The sequence below is a fragment of the Musa acuminata genome, chromosome BXJ3-8 (genome assembly GCF_036884655.1).
Source record: "Musa acuminata AAA Group cultivar baxijiao chromosome BXJ3-8, Cavendish_Baxijiao_AAA, whole genome shotgun sequence".
Taxonomy (NCBI): domain Eukaryota; kingdom Viridiplantae; phylum Streptophyta; class Magnoliopsida; order Zingiberales; family Musaceae; genus Musa; species Musa acuminata.
In genome coordinates, this window is record NC_088356.1 from 42,033,468 (window position 1) to 42,043,678 (window position 10,211).

Genomic DNA, 10,211 nt, shown 5'->3' on the forward strand with positions numbered 1-10,211 from the left:
GACAAGGATAAAGTTGAGGACGAGAGAAGCACTCTTAGTCCCTTTGATATTTAAGCATACCAAGATGTATGTGATCATGTGCGATAAGTAATGATATATCGATAACTATATCAATTTAATTTTAAATAAATTAAATCAAACAAATCTAAATCAATTGAACCGAACCTACAACAAAGAATTGAATTGATTTTATTTTGTTAATTTCCTATACATATTTATAAAAATTATATTTATTATTATTTTTATTTTATAAAATTTTAATATTATTAATTAGTTTTGATAATACTTTTATTTTTTAAAATAAAATTAATTAATTAGAATAATATGAAGGATACATAAATTCCTCAACCCATATGGGGATTTTTCATTCCCACCCTCCGAAATAGAATATGAGATAGTGATAGAAACATGGACGAAAATAGAATATGAGATAATAATAAAAACAAGGATAGAGAAACACTTTTGGACCTATTAATATTTTTAGAGTTAAGACACATCAAGACCTATTAATATTTTTATATGTATTATACATCAAGACATGTTACAATCGATTGCTATTACTGTTCTATTGTTGCATCGATTCTTAATTTCACAAAAAAAAATTAGACATCACCTCTTAGTCTCATAATTTGAGCCTTACAAATGATAAATATCAATGCACTCTTTGATCATCAATTCATGTGAAACCGAGGGAAGCTGCTATCCCTACACGACGCTTATGGTCCTCTTTAGACGGAAGAGAGGACTATTTTGGAAGATGGTGACAACACAGGCCAAAGATTGAGACAACGGAGTTGCATCTTAATAATCAATCGGTGGGGACTATTTCTAGTACAGCCACCATAATGGAGGCCAATGATATTGGAACGAAGGAGAAATGATATCCTTCTCATGATAAGCTTCGAGTAAGGCCAATGATCCTTTATTCTTTTTGTTTGTTTGCAAGGAGGCGTTTCCATCACTGGACTCGGTGTTCATCTACCAAACATGGCATATTCTCTATAATAAACCTAAGCAAGTTGTTCTTCCGAAAGAACAAATGGAGATTTCTTGGTAAACAAATGGAGTTGTTCTTCAATCCACTTCAAAACTGACATTACAAAGCCTCCAACTTTGTTGTTATTCCCAACTCCTCCTCCTCCTCCTCCTGTTCTCCATCCCCCCCAATTGTTCCTTTGTTTGATGGTTACCTTCTTTATCCTCATCATAAGCTCCATCGTAAAGCATGCGACGAGTTATCCATAAACCATGGAATAATCTATGTTTGGTGGACTCAGAAAGTTTGCGGGAGACTTGACCATAATAATAATAAGAAGCTAAGTTGGATGAGGACTTCAACATTGTTATATTTAGCTGATGTAACGCTAATGTAGTAAAGTAGCATAACGTATGCGATACATGTGGATCCATGTGACTCCAATCACCGCGGATGGCTTGCTTTTGATGGGTTGAGATCGAATGGAGGAGCAGACAATATATAATATTCGAATTCGATTTTTAGGTGCAAGAACACATTGATGCGCCTATATAATTTTGGGTGAAAATTTATTGACTCCCACATAGAATCTAATATAGTAATCATAATTTTGTTTTTTGTTTTGGTTAGAGATAGTTATTGGGGAGCAAAAGAAATAATTTCAAACGATGAATGAATAAATAAAGCGAGGATGGAGTTGGTGTCTGTTAGTTTTGATGAGGAACTCTGAAGTCAATGAATCATTCTGCCACTCCAAATCTCTCAGAGTTGTTTATAGAGATTAATCTTCCTAACTGCTGATTCGAATCTCTCTCTCTCTCTCTCTCTCTATAAATACTCTCCATCATTCTCATTAATTTCAGCATATACTCTCTCTATAGTTCTCTAATTCTGTATCTCTGAGTGAGCCAGAGGCATCAAGAAGAGAGAGAGAGAGAGAGAGAGAGAGAGAGGCAAACAAGCCAATGGGGTTCTGCACCCTGTGCTTGTTGCCTACCTCCTTGTGCTCCTCCTCCTCCTCCTCCTCCTCCTCCTTTTGTATGTGTCTGCTGTTGCTGGTGGGGAGCCTCGCAGCGGCGGCGGCTTGCACGCCGGCGGAGCAGCAGGAGCTGGACAGGATCGCCCGCCTCCCTGGCCAGCCTCCCGTTGACTTCGCGCAGTACTCTGGATACGTCACCGTCGACGCCCGGGCCGGCCGAGCCCTCTTTTACTGGCTCGTCGAGGCGGCACCGGCCGCGCAGCCCGCCCCTCTCGTCCTCTGGCTCAACGGCGGCCCCGGGTGCTCCTCCGTTGCCTACGGCGCCTCCGAGGAGCTTGGCCCCTTCCGGATCAGGTCCGACGGGAAGACCCTCTACCTGAATCCTTACGCCTGGAACACCGGTGGTTTCTCCCTCCAAGATTCGATTTTTATGCGTTTTCGCCGTGCGTGTTACCGTAAAAACCCTTCCTTTATGAGCTTTGCTCATTAGTTTTTGGCGTTGGTAGTGGCGAATGTGCTGTTCTTGGAGTCGCCGGCAGGCGTTGGGTTCTCGTACTCTAATACCTCATCGGATCTCTACACTGCTGGAGACAACAGGACAGGTTAGTTTACTGTCTTCAAGAAAAGAAAAGAAAAACTCATCTTTTTTCGATCATTACAAATTTATGTTCTTTTCTGCTTCATTTATCCTCGTTAGCTGCGGATGCCTACAAATTCCTCGTGAATTGGTTCGAGAGGTTTCCTCAGTACAAACACCGGGAGTTCTATATAGCCGGAGAGAGTTACGCAGGTACCATGTGACTCATAAATGTCCAACCTTTTTGTCAAACATTTCTGTGTTTGAAGCCAATCCATCGGATCTCCAAATTGGTTCGTCTCTCACCTCCCAGGGCATTACGTTCCACAGTTATCTCAGCTTGTCCACAGGAAAAACATCGGTACTCAAGATCCCACCATTAATTTCAAGGGATTTCTGGTAAATCCTTCAACCTCTTTGCTGCTTTCCCGTTTTTTCTGGTTCTTCTTGAGGTTAGATTTGATGCTTGGAGTCTCATTTAAACTCAGGTTGGTAATGGGGTCACTGATGATTACCATGATTATGTTGGGACCTTCGAGTACTGGTGGACTCATGGCCTGATCTCAGATGCCACCTACCGAATTCTGCGGGTTCACTGTGACCACGAAGTCTCTGAACACCCTTCTGATGCATGCATAAAGGCCCTTGATGATGCCGATACAGAGATGGGGAACATAGACCCCTACAGCATATACACTCTTCCATGTAATGATACTGGATCTCTTAGGCGCAACCTAAGGGGTCACTATGTGAGCACTCTGCACTATTCTTCTTCTTCTTCTTCTATCATCATCATCATTATTTTGCTCAATGTTTATGTTTTGTCGTATTAGCTTAATTTTACTTTAGTTGAAATTGTATGAGTTGGATTAATTCTTCATCTGCATCTTGTGTTCTTGCTGTTAAAATGCAGCCTTGGATGTCCAGAGCTTACGATCCATGCACCGAGAGGTACTCCATGGTATACTACAATCATCCTGAGGTCCAAAAAGCACTGCACGCGAACGTTACTGGAATACCATACAGTTGGGAGACATGCAGGTTTATTTTAAAATTATTATGATTTGTTTATGCACTATAATGGGAATCTGCAGTATGTTTTGATGGGTTGAAATGACATTAATTGCTTTGTTTCAAATTCTCAACAGTGATACTATCGGAGACAACTGGGGAGATTCACCAAAGTCTGTGCTTCCTATTTACCATGAACTTATTGCTGCTGGCCTAAGGATATGGGTTTTCAGGTACATTTCAAACATTTGAGAAAGAACTTTTTCTGTGTGTGTTTTTTGTACTTAACTTTATGAACTTATATATGGGTAAATTTGCATCAAAATTGCTGGAATTAATGTATCTGTACTCTGTATTCTGAAAGAAACAGAAGTATTAACTCGATGGCAGCTAATTGAAATGAAGCAAATGTTTTTTATTAATGTTTTTAGTGAACTTTCACCAAAGATAAAAAAGACACTTGTCTTCATGTTCCTTTAACAGGTCTCCTCTAAGGTTAAGAGAATCCTAGTATGCTTTTTTATTCATTCTCTACTAATTTTATTTTTATTCGACTCCTTCGCAGCTAGTTATTCAACAAATGGCATCCCTTCTTTTACGACTAAATTTATGCTAGTTTCTTAATTATTCAGTATGTTTTGGTTGTGCTTGTGAAGCTCAATGGTTTGTAATCCTAAACCTTTGAACAAATACTCCAATAATGAAATATCCAAGAAACAACTAATATCAAATTGACTGAAAGATTTCACAACATAAGTAATACTTATTCATCCGTAACGAGAACTTAGTAGGATAAGTCTTCATTTGGTGAATTTTTTCTTCTCTTTAAATTATTAGAGCTTTGAATCAGATGTGTGTTACTGAACCATTAAATTGTATTTAACCTATGAAAGAAGTGAGTTCCAAATGAACAAACCTTTTGTCTTGTTTTCTTACCATATGGCAGCATCCCATAGAAATCACAAATTCATTTTGGCTTGAGGTTAAGCATAATTACTGTCCATTGCATATAATCATTCATTAATGCAGTTCTCTGTTTTCCTTCTTAAACTGCACTTTTTTGACAGTGGTGATACAGATTCTGTAGTCCCCTTGACTGCAACAAGATACTCCATTGATGCTCTCAAACTAAAAACTCTCAAGAATTGGTATCCATGGTATTACGATGGAAAGGTCAGACACAAGAACCCTTTCTATTGTGCCACTACTTGTTCATGTACATTATCGAGATGTTTCGGAACCATTTCATGCTCTTTACATGTTTAATGTTATAGGTCGGTGGATGGAGTCAAATCTATGAAGGCCTAACCTTTGTGACTGTTACTGGGGCCGGACATGAAGTCCCTCTTCATCGTCCCCGACAAGCTTTGATACTCTTCAAGCGTTTCTTGAAGAATAAGCCCATGCCCTCTTAAAAACCATGAGAAGGAAGCTCAATGGAACCTTGGGTTGCTGCTACAGAGAATAAAAGATGGAGAGCCGTTATCTTCTCCTTTTGATTTGATTCTTGGTGGATATAATCTTCTCTTTGTTCCAACTTTCATTTTTCGATGTGTAATTTGATATCGTTTTTGCTGTTTTTTTTTATTTATTTTTTTTAGCAGCCAGCAACTATACCATATCATTCGATGTCGCCTTGAATAAAATGCAAGGGTTATGATCAAGCTGTTTATTTATGTATTTATTAGCTAGAGAGTAATTAGCATATGTCATTGGTCATTATACTGTCCCCTCTATTGCTAGCACTGTATGTTTCTGTGCCTTCCAAGGATAACATAATCCATTAGGTCTCAAATAGCTAATCATGTTCTTTCATCTCTTTATCTACTAATCTGTATAATAGGTTTGCTTTTAAACCTAATAATTGTACTTCGATTCAAAGAAATGAGTAAACAAGGATTTGAATTCACATCTTTCATCATGAGTTGATGTAAGAACATCTTTTCCAGCTTGTTGGCTTTCCTGCCTGCACCAGGAGAGACCAAGGCACTGTCTCAAGTGCAGTTTGAAGCTTGTTGTGAAATGTTAATATGACTTGCAAATAAGGAGTTGATGTGCTGACAACAATTAGGCTCCTTGGATTCGGACTGCAGGCTGCTTTATGTGCACATCAAACCAGAAGATTTCACCAATCCAAGACTGTGTTCAGAAAAGGTTTTCAATGGCAAGAGCAAAACAATCTTGCTTATGAGAAGTGCTATTGCATTATATCATTTTGATGCTTGTCAAGGGAGGGAGAACAAGTCTTCATGGATGGCTAAAGCAAAATGGCTCCTTTTATCATTCACAAAGTCATTCCAGCAAAATAATGGCTCTCTTACTTTAAGGGTCTTCAGCCCTTTTGAAGTCTAGCAAATGATGATTCTCTCACCGGAAGGGTCTTCAACACTAGTGAAGTCATTCTAGCAAAGAATGAAGGTCTGACTGGAAAGTTCTTCAGCCCTTCTGCTATTCTCTTTGCTATAGGATTATAACAAGAAAAAGGAGCACAGCATTCAGTCTGGAAGCAGAAGCAAACTCTGGTCCAAAATATAACGTCATTCATGTAGTAAAAAGTAAATAAACAGGAGATTTTGTGCTGAAATATCCATTAGACAAACACTGGCATATTAGTACTGAAAAAACTGAGGCTTCTTCTTTCACTATTATTCTCCAAAAGTATCAGTTTGCATGATCAATCTGAACAGTAGATAAACGAAGTACCCATCACTGATGCTGCAAAACTCCAGTTGGAATTATCAAAATGAAAACAGATGATTCCTCTTAGTCACGAGCTTTGATGAATCTGCAGCCTGCAACAGGTAAATGGAGCAATTTATTCAAAAGAAGAAAAAAAGAGAGCACAGGTCATCAACAAGATTAGCTCAGGAAGTTTAACCATTAGATCGGCCGGTGGAAATTTGGAGCACCCCGTTCATTCTCACGAAAATAATCAGATAACTCAAATAAAACATAATAATGCAAAGTCCCAGATATGATTCTAAATGTAACTTTTCAGTCTACACATTTCAGATATTCAAAAGGATCTATGATGATACCACAGTTAGCAGCATGTCATTCTACAGATTCTTTATTAAGCCATTGCAGCAGCTTTCTTCTTCTCCTCGAGTTGCTGCAACTCAATCAGCCTTTCAGCCCAAGCTTTCTCCCTAGCTACTGCAGCCATTTTTCTTTCAATCCTCTTCATGTCCCTCTTTTTCCTGGCCTCTGCCTGTTGAGCTTTGCGCTTCTTCTTTTCGGCCTATTATATACATAAAAGAAATAACATTAGCAACATGCAAAATCTGATAAAATATGGAGCCCATAGCCCTAGTCAGATATGCACCATCAATTGCAGCAAACTGAAAACCAAAATATATCTACATATTCCAAAACACAAAGCATGAAATTACTTTATTATTATTAACTAAATGCAAAACTGAAACAACTTCCACATCAATTAAAATAATGAAAATGTACAGTGCACCATGAAGCAGTTGCCCTGAGTGGATTTAAGCAAAATTCCATTATATCAAACAATCACACATGAGTTTCCCCTTAGATCTTGCTGCTGTCAGCTAGTTCATGACAAAATTGTGCTGCACCCACAATTGCAGGTGATGGGAGCATGACGGAGATGTGGCAACTAAAATGACAATGAACAGGACTATGTTTCCCTATAGAGGCACTGTAGCCCACTTGACAAGGAGTAACAGAGGAAGAAGAAGGACGGAGGCCACTATTGGTAAAGGTATCCGAACTCTTGGCAGAGTCTTCTTTTCTAGGGAATGGTAAATATTAAATTTATTTGTCATTTTGAATAAGGATCTTGAGTTTATTCTCTGATGCTAGAGTTCTATAATCTTTTAGAATGAGGAATTAGATTCCTTAAGTGGAAAATTTGATATTAAAAGGAAAACAAATGTACTTTTTGATCCTTTGCAGGGTATGTGCTACTCTTTCTTTGTTTCTCATGACAATGATATCAAATGAAAATTATACTGTTGTCAAAGAAACATCAGGTATGGAAACTATAGTTACTATTTGGAAGATGTTCAACAAAAACAACCAGTAAATTTCTAAGATTAATAATAGTTGAAACAAGAAACTCCAATTATATAAATGAGAAAACATGCAACACACCAAGATAAATGCCTTCCTCTGCCTGATGCGCTTCTTTCTGTTCCTTCCCTGAACACTTCCTTCATTTGGTCGACTTACAGGAATTGGTTCTCCAGGCACATACTGCACCCAAGCAAAAGGGCCTGCAGACTTTCATTCGCATGTTATCATAAAGCCAAAGAGTAAATAAACAATCACATACAGTCTGAAGTAGTTGTCTAATGTGGTATTCAGAAAATAATTTATCCAGATCTTGTGAAACCTAGTCTTGGGCTTCAGCATAAAGATGGGGAGGAAATAAACTAGCAGGTTCTCAATTTCTCGAAGGACTCTGTTGCAGCAATTCTACATGAGATTCACTCATCATATATGAAAAATAAAGACAAAATTTACGTAACAATGCAAAACCTACAAAAACTCCCACAGGAAATCAAGGTCTGAATGTATAGATGGATTTGACATCACAAAACCTCGTACAACCATTACTATCATAGATAAATTTCCAGTCAAGACTTAGAATCAAAATCCCAACTAATTACGATCCATGTAGAAATCCTGGAGGAAGACTTCTGCAGAAGTTTAACATAGCAAATTCTATGATTGTTCAGTTATCTCACAATTATATTCTTTCTCGATGAAGAGAACAAATGAATTATCACACTTAAGCTCTGTGATCAAACAATCACAGCTACGATGGTCGACATGCCAACTCTTTGAATGAAATATGATCATGACAGTAGGAACATATTCTACATATATCAGGACAACATAACAATGGACAGCATTCTTTCGAGTATTAAAGGTTTTTATGGCCAAGGAATTATGCAAACCAACAAAGAAGTTCCAAGCCACCATGCCTTTTTTCACCATTATTCAATGTATCTTAACAAGGAAGACCAGAAGTGGCAGCAGTGGTAACTAATATCAATAAGAAAAATATGTTAACTATCCAAATTATCTTCAACTGGTCATCTGAAATAGCTAATGTGTCCAGTAAACTAAAATAGAACACTGCTAGGGACATGGATAGATAAAATGGGACAGAAGAGAAAAATGCATCCGCAATCAGATTTGAGACCCCAAAGTGTGTTCCAGTTCTTAAATCATCAATGGAAAAGATCTGATGCACCACGAACAACAGGTTCCTAGAGTTATGTGAAGATCCCTGACTTGAAATTAACCTCCAGAACGCATATAATTGATCAGGTCTATGATTTAGTGATACTGAGATGATTCAGAAGAAAAACAAATTGAAATGGCCAAATGTAGGGCTGGAATCTCTTAGACATCGGCATTGGATAACTCACAAACCTCGAGGTCTAAGGCTCGCCCTTTTCTTCCGAGGCTTCGTCCCGGGCCTCCTCTTCGGAAACCTAGTATCAGTCAAACTGTTAAAAGCTGTAGCACCGGCGGTAGAAGTCGAAAAGAGCTCCCTTTTGAAGCTCGATCCGCCGACGGTGTCGAAGAAGATACTCTGGTGGATTCTGCTAGTGGAAGCAATCGGCGATGATGAAGAAGAGACTTTCCTCGACAACGGAAGCGAAAGCGAAAGAAGACATCGAGCCGACACGGGGCGGAGGATGTTCCTCAAAGCGCCGCCGAAGGCCATCGCGATTTCCCGCTAGTTATACCAGCAAGATGCAGTACCAGCGCATCTGCCAGCAGTGACACCGGAGAGATTAGACTCAGATCCATCAAAAAAGAAACGCAATTATATCATGTATTCAAAATGAAATCCACGAGAACTCAAAAGCATCCATGACAAGATCGAATTTTTCCGATCCACTTGTTCAAATTTCGATTTCAATCGAGTACCAGGGTTCAAGAAACCAAATTAATCGATGAAATATGACAGTAGTTGGAGACCATTTCTTCTATAGCTGGATCGGCAAAAGCCTAGCGCTGAACCCTCATCGTTACCCACCTCTCGGAGATGACGGCGACGGCACGACCCGAGCGAAATGCGTCGCGTATGCCGCGACCTAAAGCGAAGGGGTTGCGACCACGGCGAAGGCTGCCCACGCACCGCTCACGTGTCCCTGTGCAGTCTTGTGTTGACCCGGCATACCACGTCAGTCGCATCAACTCAGTCACCTCCCACGTAAGACAGCCGGGCCCCACACACACACACATATATATATATATATATATATATGGTTTAAATCTGGTAAATTGCATGGCAATTGATTGTGAGTTCGATGATTCAACAGATGATGGATGCATAGCAGTATTTTTGTTTAATTATTGTAAAGAAGACTTAAAAAAGAGGACTACATTTGTGTACGTGTAATAATTTGATACTAATGGATGTATACTTGTAATTAGCAGATGAGAAACAAAAGCATGACAGAAAAGGTGAAGGTGGTGATGATGAACACAGCAACAAGCTTTGTGGCACACTAATGACGTCTTCAAATTCGATATGGTGTGTTGTATGGACGGATTTAAAGAATGGGACTTGGATTGGTTCTGAATCTTTAGTCACATCGAATCGAATCGAATCGAATGGTTAGAATAAAAATTATTTTGAAACCTTCGTTACAATTACTAACCAGAGGAACAAAGCG

The 10,211-nt window shown here is 38.9% G+C and overlaps 2 protein-coding genes across 4 annotated transcripts; one reads left to right on the forward strand and one right to left on the reverse strand.

Moving 5' to 3' along the window:
- The first annotated feature begins 1,703 nt into the window (after window positions 1-1,703).
- On the forward strand, window positions 1,704-5,207 carry LOC135645089 (serine carboxypeptidase-like 27). Its single transcript, XM_065163158.1, has 9 exons — window positions 1,704-2,356; window positions 2,462-2,557; window positions 2,653-2,745; window positions 2,846-2,931; window positions 3,021-3,281; window positions 3,446-3,573; window positions 3,681-3,776; window positions 4,611-4,716; window positions 4,818-5,207. The coding sequence occupies exons 1-9, from the start codon at window positions 1,942-1,944 to the stop codon at window positions 4,956-4,958; spliced, it is 1,422 nt and encodes a 473-aa protein (XP_065019230.1). The 5' UTR covers window positions 1,704-1,941; the 3' UTR covers window positions 4,959-5,207.
- Window positions 5,208-6,063: 856 nt separating this feature from the next.
- LOC135584685 (uncharacterized) lies at window positions 6,064-9,700 on the reverse strand. 3 transcript variants are annotated; one of them, XM_065163161.1, is made up of 5 exons: window positions 9,569-9,700; window positions 8,956-9,299; window positions 7,666-7,787; window positions 6,582-6,784; window positions 6,064-6,335 (listed from the first exon to the last, which is right to left on the reverse strand). In XM_065163161.1, exons 2-4 carry the CDS (start codon window positions 9,251-9,253, stop codon window positions 6,617-6,619), a joined length of 588 nt encoding a protein of 195 aa, XP_065019233.1. In that variant the 5' UTR covers window positions 9,254-9,299; window positions 9,569-9,700; the 3' UTR covers window positions 6,064-6,335; window positions 6,582-6,616. The 3 variants fall into 3 exon arrangements, with proteins under 3 accessions (XP_065019233.1, XP_009414288.1, XP_065019234.1); XM_009416013.3 differs by having other exon boundaries at window positions 9,511-9,642; XM_065163162.1 differs by having other exon boundaries at window positions 9,460-9,603.
- Window positions 9,701-10,211: the final 511 nt, after the last annotated feature.

What these genes read in the sequence shown, in the direction of transcription:
- LOC135584685 (XM_065163161.1), bottom strand. Translation starts at nt 9,253, where the DNA reads ATGGCCTTCGGCGGCGCTTTGAGGAACATCCTCCGCCCCGTGTCGGCT. An exon ending in GGCGAGCCTTAGACCTCGAG is followed by an intron (nt 7,788 to 8,955) that starts GTTTGTGAGTTA and finishes GAAAGTCTGCAG; the next exon opens with GCCCTTTTGCTTGGGTGCAG. An exon ending in AGAGGAAGGCATTTATCTTG is followed by an intron (nt 6,785 to 7,665) that starts GTGTGTTGCATG and finishes TGTATATAATAG; the next exon opens with GCCGAAAAGAAGAAGCGCAA.
- LOC135645089 (XM_065163158.1), top strand. Translation starts at nt 1,942, where the DNA reads ATGGGGTTCTGCACCCTGTGCTTGTTGCCTACCTCCTTGTGCTCCTCC. An exon ending in TTAATTTCAAGGGATTTCTG is followed by an intron (nt 2,932 to 3,020) that starts GTAAATCCTTCA and finishes ATTTAAACTCAG; the next exon opens with GTTGGTAATGGGGTCACTGA. An exon ending in CTAAGGATATGGGTTTTCAG is followed by an intron (nt 3,777 to 4,610) that starts GTACATTTCAAA and finishes CTTTTTTGACAG; the next exon opens with TGGTGATACAGATTCTGTAG.